The sequence below is a fragment of the Ursus arctos genome, unplaced genomic scaffold (assembly GCF_023065955.2).
Source record: "Ursus arctos isolate Adak ecotype North America unplaced genomic scaffold, UrsArc2.0 scaffold_12, whole genome shotgun sequence".
NCBI classification, from domain to species: domain Eukaryota; kingdom Metazoa; phylum Chordata; class Mammalia; order Carnivora; family Ursidae; genus Ursus; species Ursus arctos.
In genome coordinates, this window is record NW_026622786.1 from 6,428,762 (window position 1) to 6,447,512 (window position 18,751).

The 18,751-nt window shown below is 43.8% G+C and overlaps 1 protein-coding gene across 30 annotated transcripts in view; it reads left to right on the forward strand.

Moving 5' to 3' along the window:
* PDE4DIP (phosphodiesterase 4D interacting protein) overlaps positions 1-18,751 on the forward strand; it is a 166,885-nt gene that overhangs the window by 22,542 nt on the left and 125,592 nt on the right. For 14 of the 30 annotated variants that reach the window (XM_048216362.2, XM_048216366.2, XM_048216374.2 and 11 more), the window contains exon 1: positions 16,630-16,993. In XM_048216362.2, coding sequence (XP_048072319.1) covers positions 16,853-16,993 — 141 coding nt within the window. In that variant the 5' untranslated portion in view covers positions 16,630-16,852. Of the gene's footprint in view, positions 1-16,620; positions 16,994-18,751 lie in introns of those variants that run through there. The other 16 variants (XM_048216363.1, XM_048216367.1, XM_048216376.1 and 13 more) reach the window with 5 other exon arrangements.

Genomic DNA, 18,751 nt, shown 5'->3' on the forward strand with positions numbered 1-18,751 from the left:
ATAGAACCCGTCTACTGGGATTTATATGGCCTGGAAAGAGCACACAGGATTTCTTACATCCGGTGCTAAAAAAAGAAATAGCTCTTTGGTGCCCCCTGGGGGTTGCCCACGGATCAGGCCACACATGGGTACTGTGTAAATATGCCCTCAGGTATGTGACTTTCTTTCATTCTTGGATTAATAGCTTTTGACATAAAATAATGAAATTCCACGTTCAAAAATAGGGTGAATAAAGCAGTGTTGACATGGGTTTACCCCGTCTTCCCTCAGTTTGTGAATAGAAATGCTTCACGAGGACCTAATGTATGTCCTACCAGATATTCCTGCGGACCAAGAACATGCTTCTTATAAACTGTGGCTAAGAATTGAACAGCTTACTCTTAGTGTTGGGGTGTTTTTTTTTTTTTTTAACTCAGAGTTGTCATGGATACTGTTGTGTGTGGTTTTTTTCTTCTTTTCTTTTTTTCTAAGACAGAGAGCTTGCTGGAGTATTAAGTGGTTTTGAGGACGAAACCTCCGAACAGCTGTGTGGTGCTGGTGGTGGGAAGAGGGGTGCTAACAACCCCTCCTCTTTTTTTTCACCTTTTGCATCTGCTGCCGTGCAGAATGGGTGGGCGGAGCTGCAGTGCTCCTCACTGCGGTGTGGGGTGCTCTCTGAAAGACAGTCTGCAGGCGTGTTCCTTTTAGTTGAGAGGTGATTTGTAACAGAGAAGTGAGGGAGTCACCTCCGCTGATAGAATGAGTGGCCAGATGCAGGGGGCAGAGAGAAATGAACGGGCTGAGTTGGGCACCAGGCAGAGGTCAGCTGACTTCTCAGGTGTGGCCTTCCAGGTCTTTCCTCCCCGCAGCCTGGACTAAGATCTGGGATTGCTGCTCACTTCTCAGGGCTGGGAACTACAGACAGCAGCCAAGAAGGGACACAGAGAAAAGACCAGTAAGGGATATTTCCCATCTCTCCCCCTGTGTGTCAAGTAATAATAAATAACAACGAGGAGACCACACACTTTTTTTTAAATAATTTTTTATTATGCTGTATTAGTCACCATACAGTATATCCTTAGTTTTTCATGTAAAGTTCCATGCGTATAACACCCAGTGCACCATGCAATACGTGCCCTCCTTAATACCCATCACCAGGCTTCCCAATCCCCCAACCCCCTCCCCTCTGAAGCCCTCAGTTTGTTTCTCAGGGTCCATAGTCTCTCATGGTTCATTCCCCCTTCTGATTACCCTCCCTTCATTCTTCCCTTCCTTCTCCTACCAATCTTCCTGCTAGTTCTTATGTTCCATAACTGAGAGAAATCATATGATAATTGTCTTTCTCTGCTTGACTTATTTTGCTTAGCATTATCTCCTCCAGTGCCGTCCATGTTGCAGCAAATGTTAAGAAATCATTCTTTTTTATGGCTGAGTAATATTCCATTGTATATATGGACCACATCTTCTTAATCCAGTCACCTGTTGAAGGGCATCTTGGCTTCTTCCATGATTTAGCTATTGTGGACAATGCTGCTATGAACATTGGGGTGCATATGGCCCCTCTCTTCACTACATCTGTATCTTTGGGGTAAATACCCAGTAGTGCAATTGCTGGATCAATTTTTAACTTTTTAAGGGACCTCCACACTGTTTTCCAAAGTGGCTGTACCAACTTGCATTCTCACCAACAGTGTAAGAGGGATCGCCTTTCTCCACATCCTCTCCAACATTCGTTGTTTCCTGCCTTGTCAATTTTTGCCATTCTAACTGGTGTAAGGAGACCATACACTATTTTGTCAGAAAGGTGGTTGCCAGGGCTCATAGAAATTTTGACTTTTTTAGTGTCATAGACTTTAGGTACCATGATCATAAACCCTGACAGGCTATTGGGTCAGAATGATTTCCACATACAGACTCCTTACCGTGTGCTTTCTCATGGGTCCCTGCCCCCCCCACCCCCGCCAGCATATCTGGGATGAGTGAGGCCAGAGCAGCACGAGGATAAGACAAGCTAGCATATGCCAGGCCCCTTCTGTGTGCCGGGGGCTGCTCCCAAGTGTGTGCATGACTATGTCATGTAATCCTCGCCCCAGCCCTGTGAAGAAACATAACTACCATCCCGATTTACAAGGGAGGAGATAAAGGCACAAAGAGTAACAAAGGAACTTACCCAATGTCCCCTAACGTAGGCCTAAAAAACTTATTTTTGTGACCTAAAAGAGTGAGTACTTCGTAGGCTGGGGAGCTCCCCTGGTAAAAGAATGGTGGCAATGGGACTGGAGCCATTAGCTCCTATTTAGCTGAGCAGAGTGTGGTACTGTCTTCTCTAAGTAAACTGTAAATTTCATTTATTTCCCAGTATTTTCCATCACATGCTTTTTTTTTTAAAAGATTTTATTTATTTATTCGACAGAGAGAGAGACAGCCAGCGAGAGAGGGAACACAAGCAGGGGGAGTGGGAGAGGAAGAAGCAGGCTCCTAGCGGAGAAGCCTGATGTGGGGCGCGATCCCAGAACGCCGGGATCGTGCCCTTAGCCGAAGGCAGATGTTAACGACTGCGCCACCCAGGTGCCCCTCACATGCTTTTAGCTCCATTAATTCTGAACTGCTTGCAAGTTGAAGCTGTTTTATCCTTCTGAGTTTTTGTTCTGGGGGTTCCCTCTGCCCAGAGTACCCTTTCTCTCCTACTCCCTACCTACCAGCCTACTCATCTTTCGAGTTTCACCTCAAGGACCATTTCCTTTTGGGGGGGGGGTGCCTTCCCTGATTCTCCAGTCTCAAAATATGACCCTGACTATAAGCTCCTCAGGGGCAGAAAACACCTCTGGTTTATGCTTTTCTAGAATTTGGTGTAATGCCAGTAAGTAGTGAGTGCTCAGAAAATGCTCATCAACTAAACGAAACTTGTCAGATTTGGATTTCCCATGCCCTATTTTCCTCCAGCCAATTCTGTTGAATTTGTATTTCCCCCAGCCTCCACTCAGTATTCACTGGGTGTATTCGCAGTAAGTTGAATGGTTCTAAGGAGGATATTAGTGTATGAATTGATTGGTTAGGATAGGAAACTGAGCAGTCAAAAAAAGTATGTTTGTTTTTAATGATGAGTTTAAAAGAAGATAATTTTTCACCCAAACTGGGATGATAAAATTATAAATGTAGAGTAAAAGACCTTTTCTAATATTTGACTGGACTTATTAAGATCATAATAGTAGCTAATAATAAAAATAATATTTATCCAGTGTTTATTATCTACTAGGCACATTTTTAGACGCTTACCATATTTTATTTCAGCTGCTTTTCAGTTCATTTTCCTAACTGATGAGATAGGTATTACTATATCCATTAGACCTGTGAGGAGACCAAGCCTTGAATCGCTTGTATAAAGCTCTACTGGTATAAAGTGGCAGTCAGGAAAACTCCAGTGATTCTCAAGATTCTTGGGAAATGAAAGGACCATTCAGAGAAGGGGAGCTTCCATTGGTGGAATGTTTACAGTTTGGTTTTATAGATAGAATCAAAATGGCAGATCCTTATACAAAATCCATGGAGGGGTAGGCGTCTGTGGCTGCAAGTTCTAAAGGGCGCCTCCACTGGCTTCTCCTGTTTACGTGTTTTCTAATAATGTCGTCTTTAACACGAAAATGCCAGCACAACCAGCTGCAGTGTTTGCCTAATGATAGTCTGAAGCTAGCTTTCTCTGGCAGTCTCAACCCGGCCACAGTGATTCAGCCTGTTGAAGCCCCACCCAGGCTGGCAAATTTTTCCACTTGGATCTTGAAGTCTGTGGGGAGGGAGCGGGGAAAATAAGTCCTAGAAGGGGTTTTTCCACCTTTATGGAGATAGAGTTATCACAGTCAGGGGTTCCTATTGCAGATGAGGTGAGTCTGGGCGGTGTCACTGGGTCTTTAGGTGCAGCCATTCCCAGAGCTTCTTCAGTGGTTCTCTGGCCTTACGGCCTTGGGAAAGGAATGCCCCTGGTGAAGTGCACCCTCATTTAAAAAAAAAAGAAAGAAAGAAAGAAAAGAAAAGAACAACGTCTATGCTCCCCAAACCAGTGCCCCAAGCATACTGGTTTTGTTTTCACTGGCGTCTTGAGACATTCAAAAAGTTGTTAGATGAACAAGGAAAGGCAGGGGCAATCCTAAACTCTGAGCCGTCATAGGCACAGAATATTTTTTCTTTTTCTTTCTTTCTTTATTTATTTGAGAAAGCAAGAGAGAGAGAGCACTCCCACGATTGCATGTGCCCACATACCCAAGCCCTTGAACTGGATGGGGGAGGAGCAGAGGAGAGGGAGAGGGAGAATCTTCAGCAGGCTCCACCCCCGGCATGGAGCCCCATGCAGGACTCCATCTCAAGACCAGAGCCAAAATCAAGAGTCGGAGGCTTAATTGACTGAGCCACCCAGGGTGCCCCTCTGTTTCTTTTTTAAGATTTATTTAGTTAGTTGACAAACCACAACCAGGTGGAGCAGCAGGCAGAGGGAGAGGGAGAAGCAGACTCCCTGCTGAGCAGGGAGCCTGACCTGGGGCTCGAGACCAGGATCCCAAGATCATGACCTGAGCTGAAGGCAGACGCTTAACCAACTGAGCCACCAGGGCTTCCTTTCTTTTGTTTTTTAAAGATTTTATTTTAAAATAATCTCTATACCAATGTGGGGCTCAAACTCACAACCCCAAGGTCAAGAGACACATGCTCTACCGACTGAGCCAGCCAGGTGCCTGATTTAGCTGAGAAAGAACCTCACTAAGTTAATGTGCTTTAGGGCATGGGGTCAAGGAATGCAGAGAAGTGTCAAGATGGGAGAAAGACACAGAGAAGTCAGCATGCAGGGCCTTGCAAATTGTGTAAAGGCTTTTAAATGTTAACAGAGTTCAGTGGGGAACCGCCAAAAGTTTGTGAATAGGGAGGTGACATGATCAGATTTTCCTTTTAGAAAATTCCCTTTGGTCTCTGCACGGACTGTGGATTGGAGGAGGGAGGTCTAAGGCAGAGAGGGCAGTTAGGAGGCTGTGGCAGTATTCTGGGCAACAGCTGGTGGTGCTGACAGTGTAGGAGTGGGAGAGATGGACAGATGAAAGAGAGAAGGCGGTTTCAGAAGCAGAAGTGACAGGGCTAAGCTGTTGACTGGATGCAGAGCCAGTAAGGAACAAGAAGCCCGAAGATGACCTCCCACCACTGCATCTCTCCATGCCCATCTCAGCTAGGCTGTCACTCTTACAAACTTCCAAGTACCTTGCACTTTTCCATTTAACAATATGAGTACTTTGTGCAAGGTCTGTCTTTTCTTTAGGATCTGAGCTCCACGATAGCAGAGACCAGGTTTGTCTCATCCGCTACTGGATACAGTGATTAGTGTAGTGCCTAGTACAGAGTAGGCATGCCTCTTTCTTTTTTGTTACGTTTTGGATGAATGAATGAGGCCAGACTTTCTTGCTTGGGCAACTTCTAGGTGATGCCATCCTTTGAGAAAGGGAGCAACTGGAGTGAGCACACGTAGTACTTCTATGATTATTAAAACAGCAACAAAAACCAGTGAAATGATTTTCATTTTTGGAAAAAAAAAAAAGGAGATCCTTCCTGTTCTTGAAAAATTCTGACTCTAACTGGCAAGACAGTCAAACAGATAATTCCATTAATAAGAGGAGGTCCCCAATATGCTACGGAAGCACTTGAGAGGGGCTCTCACCCAGGCTTGGGTCAGATAGGCTTCCTTTACTATGTAATGTCTAAGTCAAGTCCCAAGGGCAAGTTGGAGATAGTTAAGTCAGGGCAGAGTGGGGAGGTGAAAAGCAATGACATTCCAGGCTAATGCTGCCATCCATGAAAAGTCCCAGAGGCAGCAGAGAGCATAGTGAGTTCAGAAACAGGCTTTTTGTCATGGCTGGAGCACTAGAGTGTCGATTGAGGTTCAAGTTGGCTGTGTCTCCCCCCACCCACCCCTCCTCATGGTCGAAGACTTCTTGTTGTAGCTATGATCATTCATGGTATGTGAACTCTTAGCTCTTATGCCTAGAGAAAGTCTTAATTGTGCCTTTGAAATCACCTTCTAAAAATCTAGAAAAATAACTGAGGCCATAAATTGATAGGTCGCCCCCTGAATCCTAGCAACTAATCTGTCTGGGTTGAACCAGTTGTGAACAAACAGCACCAAGGCCCACTGGTGTTGGGGGGCCAAATGGATGGAGAAGCAAATCTGGAGCCTAGGAGTCCTTGGGATCTCCCAGTATCAGTGCAGTTCATCTGTCCTTTCTGCCATGAAGCTCATTTCAGTGTCTGTGACAGCACTATTTCTGGCCGACCCATTTATTTTTGGTGTCCAGGGGAGTTGTTATTTGTTTTGTTTTGGTTTTATATAGTTCCCAGTGCTCTAATGTGATGGTGACCATGACTCCTTGTTATTCTAGGATCGGGGGTGGTGTGGGTGTGTATCTATGGTGGGGGAAGACAGCAGGAACATCGTCCGAATCCCTGTCCTTTATCCACATGATGCTGCTGCCACAGATAGGGTTTATTTATCAGCCTGATGTAGTAACTCTGTTGTTGGCTCTCTTGTCATCAGGTCAGTTATATCAAGAAAAGGCTGCGTGGACGATGGGTCTCAGTATGCTTCTGAGTTTTAGGGGAGCGGTTAAAAGACTTGCAAACTTCAGGAATTATGTTGAAATTTTAGAAACAGTGTTTAAGAAGAAAGATTTGATTATTGTGGAACCCAAAAGAAAAAAAAAGCCAGGTCTCTGTAGCATTTGCAGTCTGTTCTCTGAGGCAAGCATCAATAGTTAACTTCTGCAAGACTGGGCAGAAACCTTGTGTGGAAGTGAAAGTGAAAGCTGATGAGTGGAAAACTAAGTTGATTGACTTTGATTGGCATTTTCCTTGTTAAAATGGTGTGCAAAAGTTATGCATGTTCTTCAGGATAGCCTAATGAGTATGTTTTCCTGTATCAAAATACAGAGTGAATTATGTGTTTTCTGTTTTATCTAAGGATTATAACAAAACTTTAACTTGATAAAACATGGGAACCCATGAATTTTTGATAGTGAGGGCTACTGAGGGCTTCCTCAAGCCTTCATGTTAGGGCCCCATAATCTAAGAAGGATTAATATATAGAACATTTAGAAATGATCAGTTCTAAACCATTTGCTTTTAACTGAGTTGAATTGAACTTTGAATCTCGATCATTAAAAATCCTTTGTAGGGTGCCTGGGTGGCTCAGTTGGTTAAGTGTCTGCCATCGATTTAGGTCATGAGTCCTGGGATTGAGCCCCAAGAATCCAAGAATCCAGCTCTCTTCTCAGCGGGAGACTGCTTCTTCCTCTGCCCCTCCTCTCACTCGTGTGCTCTCTCTCTGTCTCTCTCTCTCTCTCTCTCTCTCTTGAATAAATAAATAAATAATCTTTAAAAAAGTCCTTTGTAAAAGGCAAAGGACTGAGCAAGTTACCTCTCCCAGCTTGGGTTTCTTTCTTCTTCTTTTCTAAGTAACAGCTTTATTTTTATTTTTATTTTTTTTAAGATTTTTTATTTATTTGACAGAGAGAGAGACAGCCAGTAAAAGAGGGAACACAAGCAGGGGGAGTGAGAGAGAAAGAAGCAGGCTCCCAGAAGAGCGTGGAGCCCAATGTGGGGCTCGATCCCAGAACCGTGGGATCACGCCCTGAGCTGAAGGCAGACGCTTAACGGCTGAGCCACCCAGGCGCCCCTAAGTAACAGCTTTATTGAAATTTAAATTGCACACAGTGAAATTCACCCTTTTAAAGTATACAATTGCATGATTTTATCATATTCGCTGAGTTGAGCAACAGTTACCATTACCTAGTTAAACAACATTTTCATCTCCTCCCCCCAAAAACCCTCATACCTGTTAGCAATCACTTCCCATTCCCTCTCTCTCCAGCCCCTAGAAACCATTCATCCACTTCCTGTCTCTGTGTATTTGCCTTTCCCAAACATTTCGTATAAAGAATCATACAATGTATGACTTTTTGTGCCTGGCTTCTTTCACGTTTAGTATGTTTTCAAGGTTCATCCATGTTGTACAAGGTGTCACCATTTCATTCCTTTTTATGGCTGAAAATATTCCCTTGTGTGGTTATACTCAACTTTGTATCCATTCATCAGTTGATGGAGATTTGACATGTTTCTATTTTTTGGCTCTTCTTAATAATGCTTTTATTAACATTCACATACAAGAGTGTTTGGACACACACTTTCAATTTTCTTGGGTATATAACAAGGAGTAGAATTGCTGGGTCATATGGTAACTCTTTTTAACCTTTTGAGGTTCATCTTGAAAATGGGGAAAACAATGTTTTATATAGGCTCAGGTGGTCACATCCTCCAGGGTCATGAGGAAGATTATTTACAGTGAGGGATACTTTTTAAAAAAATGCAGGGATGTGAGGTAGAAGTGGAAGTACTTTATCAGTCCAGGGAATCTCAAGTTCACAGGGGTCATCTAGTGTCATAATTAAGGTCCTGGTCAGTATACAATATGGGTCAGACTGTTGGAAGCATTAGTCTGTGCTTCTCTACTTTCTCAAGGAGCAAGGCAGCTAACTTCTTGATGTTTCACTGTCCTGGATAGTAATGGAGATAATAGCATCTAATCTGCTTACTTCTTCACAAGGTAAAATGAAATAATATACATGGAAGTCCTTTGTACATTGTCGGATTCTATGCGGGTGATTGTCGTTGTGAAGACAGCATAATTATATCCAATTAATTTTGTAATGCAAGCCCAAGTCATTCAAAACAGCCAGGAATTAAACTTTTGTATTTCTTCAGCTTAGATTTTATCAGAAAAGCATAGGAATTCCCAGGCACATAGATGTTTTACAAATAAAATATTTATATGTGAAAAAAACCCATTCTCCTTCTCCCTGCCCCATCTCTTCCTGTCTCCCCCTATCCTCCAATCCAAAACAAGTTAGGCTCCTGGATTGGGTTTCACTGGATTTAATTCTATCAGAACTTAATTAATCAGAACAAGTTAGGCTCCTGTTAAAAAGCAGGAAATAGTCTCCAACTATGTGTATGCCCTTCCCATAGGACTGTCTTGAAAATAAGACAGTTAGAAAAGTTATGGGTTAAATCATCTATTGGGGACCATCCTTCGGTCCCAGTCAGCGTTGCTGCTTTTGTCTTGGAAATATGTCCTTCATGCTCATTAATCTTCTCCTCACCTTCCTGTGAAGGCAGCCTGAGCTCTGTCAGAACAGGTCGACTCCCACCACCTTTCAAGAGAGCTAGTGGCGTGTTCTAAGATTTCTTCAAAAAGTTACAGCTTTCTCACTAGTGCTACCTTTGGTGGTATTGTTTCTATGAGAAAATATGCTTCATACATGGAATTTCAGGATAAGTAAGGATCCTTGAAGTCCTCTAGAGCTCACTCCTAGCTGATGTGTGAAGACTTTTAACAAAATCCCTGACAAGTGGTCCTTTAGTTTCAGTTGTGTCCCTTTTGTGACAGGAAATATACTGTCCCTTATAATGTAAGTGCTCAGTAAATATTTGATGAATGAATGGATGGATGGAGTGTGGCAATGAGTTCATTACATCCAACTCTGCTAGAGAATTTATCCTCCTGTCTAATTCATAGCTGCCTCCCTGTAATCCCTGGTTTCATTCCTTTTGAAATAGTTTTTAAAAATTATGACCTATTTTACAAACAACAGGAATGTACAAAGAACAATAAAATACTTGTCCATGTACCTAATATCTAAAATTTTTTTAAAGATTCATTTACATATTTTGGAGAGAGAAAGGGAGAGCGTGAGTGGGGAAGGGGCAGAGAGAGAGAACCTCAGGCAGACTCCGCACTGAACACAGAGCCCCATCTCATCACTGATGAGATCATGACCGGAGTGGAAACTGAAAGTTGGAAGCTTAACTCACTGAGCCACCCAGGTGAGCCCCCCTCATATCTAAATTTTAGCAAACATTATTTTCACTCTATTTGTCTCAGATTAAATAACAAATACAGTTGCAACTCTCTTAGCAGCCTACTCAGATCCCAGTCTCGTGGTTTAAATACTATTAAGTATCTTTCCCAAAGTTACACAATTAGAGAATAGAAGTGCTGGGATTTGAACCTAGATCTCTTTAGTTCAAAAGCTATTGCTCTTTCCATAATGTCATGCTGTCCCACCTGGATAAATATGCATAATCGTGATAATATTTAGTGCCTATTTACAAATGGGTAAAGTGTCAAGGATTACTGAAAACACTACTCCTGCTCCTCTGTTTACCATATTAAATTACTTAAGAATAATTTTTTTTCGTGAAATGTAGATATGAATTATCATAGATATCAAATTAACAGAGTTTAAGTTGCAGAAGTATTATAGTTGAAAAGAATGTGAATGTGAATTAATCATTTTTAGTGGAGTGGACCCTTTATTTTTAGGAGAGGGATTGGTGAGACATTAATATGTTTTCAACCATTTCCATTATGAGAGCAGTCTGGGGGGTCTGAATGTGATTAAGCAAATGTGAAGCTGAGTTTTTTTTAAAGGCCGACTTGCCAGTTGGTTATGTTAATGGGGCATGACATACAACAGCTGGCTTGTAATCCTCCTACTATTGTTGGCATTGATTGGGTCCTTATTAAAGTCTTATTTCCAGTGCGAACTAATACATTAGGAAGCAGTGGGAAGAAAAAATTTAAAAAAGAACAGGGGAGAGCCATTAATGTTTGAAAAAAGTATTTTGAGAGAAGAGTAAAGATTTTTGTTGTTCTGTGTAAGAAAGGAAGAACAAAGACAACCGTGCTGTTGCTTGCCCAGGAACCTGCACTGTCTTTTTATTTCCCCAGCAATGCAGAGTTTATAAAAACAAACAGACCTGCGACCTGCCCCCAACAGGCCAGATATAGTAGGTCTAGCACACAGCCCGGGTATGTGCACTTTTGTTTGTTAAAGCTACAAAACACAAACAAGTAAAACAAAACAGAAACAACCAGCCAACAAAACAACCTTACTAGCAAGCAGCTCCTGGCCCTCCTTCATCGCCCTTTTCTTCACTCATGCAAATCCAGAGCCAGGATCTGCCTGGAGAAAAATTCAGACTCCTCACCCTAACTTGTAAGATCTTCCTAAAATGGGGGCGCCTGGGTAACTCAGTTGGTTACCCATCTGCCTTCGGCTCAGGTCATGATCCCAGGGTCCTGGGATTGAGCCCCACGTCAGTATCCACATTGGGCCCCACATCAGGCTCCCCGCTCAGCAGGGAGCCTGCTTCTCCTCCCTTGGCCTGCCACTCCCCCTGCTTGTGTATGCTCTCTGTCAAATAAATAAATAAAGTCTTTAAAAGAAAAAAAAATGGCTATGTCCTTCCCATCCTCTGTCCCCCCATTATGTGACATTATGGGCTCTTTGTTTTAGTCCAGTTGGCCCTCTGCACTTTTGCTTCTGTTCTACCTGTCTGAATTGGCTTATGTTCTCCCTGAGCCTAGCCAAACCTGACTCATCCTTTCAGGAAAGCTAAAATGCCAGTTCTCTGTGGAACCTTCTCTGACAGCCTCTCTTTCCTAATCTCTGTAGTTTTTACTATTTGCACAGTTCATAGTATCCTTTGGTAGTAATATGTCATTCCCCATTTGCTCAGAACTCTTATTCAGAGTTTGGATTCTGTCTTGTATGTTGAAGTTAGTTTGTTAGAAAAGTTTATTTTAATTATAAAAATAACATTTTAGGGGTGCCTTAGTCAGTTAAGTGTCTACCTTCAGCTCAGGTCATGACCTCAGAGTCATGCTCAGCAGAGAGTCTGCTTTTCCCTCTCTCTCTGCCCCTACCCTCCCCCCCCCCCCGTTGTGTGCTCAAGCATGCTCCTGCCCCTGTCAAAAATAAATAAACAAAATATTTAAAAAAAAAAACATTTCATAAAGAGGGATGCCTTTAGATAAGCTCTGCATCCTGAAACACCTGTGTAATCTTGTATACAGATTGAGTTCTGATAGAATTAAATCCAGAGGGATGCCTGGGTGTCTTAGTTGGTTAAGCATACTAGTCTTGGTTTCCACTCAGGTCATGATCTCAGGGCAGTCAGATCAAGCCTGGATGGGGCGGGGGGACTTTCTCTCTCTCTCTCTCATTGAAATAAAGAAATAAAATCTTCAAAAAAGAAAAAGAATTAAATCCAGAGAGGTCAAAGTCAGCAGGTTAATTATTCATCAATTCTTTTTTAAAAGGTTTTATTTATTTATTTATTTTAGAGAGGGAGAGAGCATAAGCAGAGGGAGGGAGAGGGGCAAGCAGACTGACTCCACACTGAGCACAGAGCTTAGTTCCACATCCCTCAGATCAGAATCTGAGCTGAAATCAAGAGTTGGACAACCGACTGGGCCACCCAGGTCCCCCTATTCATCAATTCTTTTGTTCAACAAATATTTATTGAGCACCTATTGTATCCCAGGTTCCGTTCTTGGTATTAGGGATGTGGCAGCAAACAAAACAGAAAAAAAATCCTGCCTTTCTTATGGGGTTCACATGCTAGTGTGCAGAGACAGATAAGAAACAAAATAAACAAGGAAATAGAAATTTTAAACAATGGAAGTGTATGGAATAAAAGAAAAAACACTGAAGGGATTGCGGGGGTGTGGTCATTTGATCAAAGACCTAAAGAAGGTGAGGAAGAGAATCTGCAGATACCTAGAGAAAGAGCATTTCATACAGAAGTCCCAAGACCCCGAGGAGGGAAGGTGCTGGCTGGTTTTGAGAAGGAGCAAAGAGAAATGTGGCTGGAGCAAAGTGTGTAGGGGAGAAAGTAGGAAAAAGGGAAAAGACAGGGCAAGGAGGCGGGCTCCAGATTAGGGCCTTGGGTCTTGATGGGCTAATGAAATGATTGAGCATTTCAGTCTAAATTTGATGGAAAATCAGTGGGGGTTTCCAGCAGAGGAGTAATCTGATGAAGTTTAAAGGGTTCCTGTGGCTGCCATGCTAAAAATACACTATAGGGGAGCAAGGGTGGGGGCAGGGAGACCAGTTACAGGAGTTACAGGGGCTATTCAAGTAATCTGGGGGAGCATTTAATCACAGCATCTTGGGCCAGAGAGGCAGTGGTGCCAGTGCCTATAGAAAGTAGGAATAATAAGATTTACAGACAGATGAAATGATGTGTATGAGAAAAAAGAGACAAGAGTAACTCAAAAGGTTTTGGCCCAAACAACTGCAAATATTGAGTTGTTACCAACTGAAACAGGATCCCCTGGGGAAGGAACATGTGTGCTGGGAAAGATCAGGAGTTCAGTTTCGGATGCCACAGGTCTATATTCGAGTGGACATTTCTACTAGGAAGTTAGGTACAGATTGGAGTTCAAGAAAAAGGTCTAGAAAGGCATACAAACTTAGAAATTTTTCTACAGTAACCATTTTAGCATATGTAGTCTCTTTGGAGCTGTTAAATTTTTCTGTATTATTGGGAAATTGTGAGAATAATATAAGCAAGCTAGCCCCTATCTAACAAGTCAGATCAGCAAAAAATAAAATATATATGGAATACTTATCTATTCATTAGTTCAACAAGTATTTAGGGATCACTTCCTCAATACTATGCAGTGAGAGTGCCAAGACACCAAATATGCCTTGTCAGCCCTCAGAACACTCCAGGGTGCTGGAGGTGATTGTAAGCAGGCTGTGACTCCACAGGGGATGACTGTCACTGGGGAGTGCTTCTTGGCTGTTGCGGGAGCTGAAGGAGGAGAGAAAGATGTGTGAGTCATTGACCCTTTCCTTGGGCAGCTCACAGACTAGTTGGAGAGACATAAACACAGGAAAAGTTAAATAGCTCTAAGAGCTCCAGACAACAGATAAGCAATGTCATGAGGCTCCATATGAACACTTGCCAAATGTTGCTATTTGCCTGAGGAGTTCAAAAGAGGGAGACATCTTTCTGGGCTGGGGTAGCAGAAAAGGCTTTGTTTGGGTGGGACTGGAACTAGGACTTGAAAAAAGAGGCAGTGTTTCTTGAGGGGATGTGATAGCGTTTTCCTTTATTTTAAGAGTGACGAATGCCTGTGAAGGGTTTTAAGTAAGGGAGATGTCAGGATAAGACTCGAGTTTTGAAAACATGACTCTGGCTATAATATGGAGAACAGATGGCTGGAGTGAAGTCTGGCAGACATGACAGACTGTCGCAAAAGTCTTTGCTATGAAGTTTGCGGTGAGAATGGAACACTGAAGTTGAGCTATCTAGCAAAAAGCTGGATATCCAGGCTAGATCTTGGGGGAGAGGACTCAGGTGAAGGTTTGGGGGTTGTTTGGGAGGATATAGTGATAGCTCAAAAAGTGGATAAAATCTTGAGGGAGAGGGGCGCCTGGGTGGCTCAGTCGTTAAGCGTCTGCCTTCAGCTCAGGGCGTGATCCTGGCATTCTGGGATCAAGCCCCACATTAGGCTCCTCTGCTATGAGCCTGCTTCTTCCTCTCCCACTCCCCCTGTTTGTGTTCCCTCTCTCGCTGGCTGTCTCTCTCTCTGTCAAATAAATAAATAAAATCTTTGAAAAAAAAAAAAAACCACTAATCTGAAATCTGGCAGCCTGGTTCCCCTTGTGCAAAATGGTAGTAGGTAGATAATAAGTAGATAATAAGTAGGTTATTTCCTCTAGGAGCTTAGACCAGAAAAGGGCCTTAAAAATCACCTACTTTCCAACCACTTCATTTTATAAATGAGGACACTTAGGCCTCTGGAGAAGTCATTTCCAAGGTCATACAGCTATTTAGTAACAGAGCTCAGACCAGAAAAGGATCTTCTGAGTTTTTATTTAGACTTTCCTCTTTCTCACTATCTCTAAGCCTAAATGACACTCTTTAATTCCAAGAGCACAGATTTAATGAAAAGTGATAAACAAATTTTAAATGTGTACTTTTTTTTTTTTAGAAACAAGGAATATTTTGTCTTAAGTTACAGTCAATGGTAAGAAATGTGTTGCCCACGTGTAATCCAAATCTATTTGAGAGAATCCCAGTTCTATATGCCCTCCTGAGGTCTCTTTATTCACTCACACCTTTTCTGTCTTTCAAGGGGCAGTGCAAGGGAAAGTCTTAGTGAAACTTTTTTCCTCATGGTTCCAGTAGGAATGAATCACTCTTTCTTCTGGGTTCCCATACATGCAGTGTTTTTCAGACTTAAGTACGAAACGTCTTAGTGGGTTGTGAAATCCATTCAGCGAGTCACTCCCAGGAAGAAAAATGGAATATAAAAACACCAGCATACATCACACATAGTGATGGTAACATTACTTTGTGAAACTTTAATGTCAGTTACATGTGTGTGCATATGTGTGTGTGTACAGGGTTGCAGAATAAAATGTAAAAAGTTTGAATAACACAAGCTTGGAGGATTCTAGTGGAAAACATCCCTACATCTGTATAGGCACCCAGCTCTTTGAGAGTTGGGACTGTCTTCATCTTTGTGTCATGCCCAACGTACTACCTGGTGGACTCTCAGGAGATGTTGATGAGAATTATTATGAAGAATTTAGATAGGATTAGAAGATTGAAGAACAGGTTAGGGAAGTAGTGAGTGCTTGATTTAAGTATAAAGGTTTTAGTTTCCTTTACTTCAGATGTTAATACTCATTTTTTTTCAACCCAGTTTTACTGGAGCTAAGAACCCGTGTTTCATATTTGTGCTGTGGGATGGTCTCCCAGTCACCTTCAATGTCCCGTGTGATGTGTATAAATAATACTTCCTGCTAATGTTGCAGCTGTCATTCAAGGATCTTAAATTGCTTTACGAGCAGGATCTGGTGATGAGTGCCTGGCTCCACTTGGCAGGTGCCAGAGTTAAGAACCAGTGACTGGCTGAAATCTCTGGGCTCCAGACTGACGCCTCCCCTCCCCCCTCGCCCCTCCTCTCTCCCCTCAGCCCTCTCTTTCCCTCATCCCTAGGAGGAAGGAGCCTTTGACTCTGCCTCTTTGTGAGCTTGTCTAGCTGGTAACAGTTTCACAAAGATTCCACGGAACTAGATTTACTCTTTCTTTGGGGTGGCTCTGGTGTGTATGGGGGTGGGAGGCACATGGGTAGTATTTATTTAACGATTCACGACTTGAAAAGTCCAGGGAGGAAAACTGGGAAGGAACTGATTAGAGGTGAGTTCTGGATCATCAAAGGAAATTGGAGACCCTCCTGTTAATAGGTCTTTAAGATTTGCACCTGACAGAAAGGGGATATTTGACATGTTCCCTTTCCTATAGCAACCAATTTCTTGCTCCCAGGCCACGCTCTGTTGGTTTGTTTTTTGTTTGTTTGCTTATTTTTTTTTTAAGTAAACTCTATTGGGGCTGGAACTTCGTATCCTGAGACCAAGAGACCAAGAGCCACATGCTCTACCAACTGAGCCAGCCAGGCACCCCCCCCCCCCCCCCCCCCCCCCCCCCCCCCGCCTTGGGTTTTTTTGTGCTAATCAGCCACCAGAAACTTCAGTGCCCACTCACACAGGCAGCCCTTCATTTTCTGCTCTTTTGTGAAAGCCCACCAGCACCTTGAAGTATTCCCATTCCCCATTTCCTGGAAGCTTCTGGGGGGTCAGTTCTCTCTTCCAAGAAACTGTTAACTGCCTACAGTTGGGCCTGCGAGGCTCCTGCCCGGTCCGGCGTGGAGTCGGGTTACACCACTTGTGTCTGAGTTCAGGCAGCATGTTCCTCTGTCAGGGATTCCGCAAATATCTCCCAGAGGTAAAAAAGGAAAGTGCACTGCGCTCCAGCACCCAGAGCAGTGAGCCTGGTCCCAGGTCCCCAAGAGAGCACCAGCCACCGGGGTCATGTCGCCATAGCCCAAGCAGCGTCCCAGCGGCCCGCTTCATGCCGCGGTGAAGCCGCACTATGTTCCTAGTGTGAGGGGGTGACTGGGCATGCTGCTCCCCATGGGTTGCCCACCATGTCTAATGGATATCGCACTCTGTCCCAGCATCTCAATGACCTGAAGAAGGAGAACTTCAGCCTCAAGCTGCGCATCTACTTCCTGGAGGAGCGCATGCAACAGAAGTATGAGGCCAGCCGGGATGACATCTACAAGCGGGTGAGTGCGGGAGCCGCGCGCTCCGGCCGGCGGGGGCTGGTGGCCCACCCACCGCTCTCCAGGCTCTTCCGACCTCGGGCCGGCCGGGCTAACGAGGGAGGGAGGCGGGTTCCACGCCACGTCTGGCCACCTGAACGTGAGGTGACCTCGGACCAGCGCATTTCACCTCTTTTGTGCCTGTTTTGCACTTTCCTTGTTGTAAAGAGAGGGAAGCAGAGTTTGCTCCGCGGTGGAACTGTTCAGAACAATCACTTTGGGAGCTGGTTTACAGTGTAAATTCGCAGCCTTACCCCCAGGGATTCTGATTTAGTAATGAAAGGGCTGGGGAGCTTGAAATTTTGCATTTTTAAAAGTTTATTTATATTTTTAGTAATCTCTACACCCAACCTGGGGCTGGAACTCAGTACCCCAGGGGACGCTTGCTCTTATGACTGAGCCCAGCCAGGGGCCCCCTTGGAAATTTGCATTTTTTTAAAAAGCTCCAGAGGTGACTCTGAAGCAGGTAGTTTCCAGGGCAAATGTTCAGCTAGAGAAGGGCCTTTAGCTCTGGCTCAGTGGCGGCAGGGAATGAGCAGATGGAGCAAAGGGCAGGGGCTGGCACGGTCCTGTTCCCTTAGAAATTCATGTTTGTTTTGGACGATGATTATGCAGATAAGATTTAAAGACTGAATTTTAGGCATTTTCGAGCTTAGCCCTAGTTCACCTAAGAATGAAGAAAAGGGTGCTGATGGCCTGAGGGGAGGGAGGGGGTGTTGCTTCTCTGAGACGGAGGGTGGTCTGGGTTGATGGGTGAGTGATGGGGTGGGGCAGGAAGAGGGCGGGGGTTGGCTGAGAGGAGGGTGAGATGAGACAGCACCTTGGTAAGAGGACACAAGGCTTCTTTACCACAATATTGGCTTCCTCAGCGTTTTTAGTGTCTGGACAAGCTCTAGAGTGGCCCGAGTGACCTGGAGCTGGTCGCCTCTGATTTTTTTCAGAACTTGTAAATCTCCAGCTGTTTACAGCAGAAGACTATACAAATATTATCATTGTCTATGTGTGCCCTGTCCTGTCAAGAAGAACGCTGGGAAGCTTTTGCAGGCTGCTAGATAATACATTGGATCAGAGGAATAACTGGTGTCTTTGAAACCCAAACAGTTACTTGGTAAATTCAACTAATGTAGTCAGCTACATCTGGGGGATTTAGCCCTGTTTTCTGTCTTTACTGGATTTCCATGTTTTAGCCTGAATTTGCCTGAAATTGAACCAGACTCACCTTTCATCTTTTTTGTGGCTATAGAGTGAGCATGCCTGAATGGAGTTGCCAGGGGTCAAGGTCAAGGAAGATATTACCGAGTGAGGGTTGGTAATGCAGAGAGATGGAGAGGCCAGGAGGGTGAATGGCAGTCTTTGCCTTGGGGTAGAAATAGGTGAATGAATTTGTTCATTGTGCAGAGGGAGGAACATTTTTCATTGGCTGTCTCCAAAACAAGGCAGAAGGAAAGGGCAGTGTCTTGGATTATTTAAGCGAAAGGATTTTTTTTTTTTTTTAGCTTGAATAACTGACTGCTTGAATCAATTGGTCTCACCCTCTGCTCTGCGCTCTCTAACAAGGTTGTCCTCAGGGAACATTTTGGGTGGGGTGTGGGAGGACACCATTACTCTCCTAGATAAGTGTGATTAAGAAGATTTTCTTTTTTTAAAGAAGATTCTAGAGGGGCAGGGTGGGCGAGTAGTCACAGGACATTCTCACACGCAGAGGTGCTAACCCTTTTATTA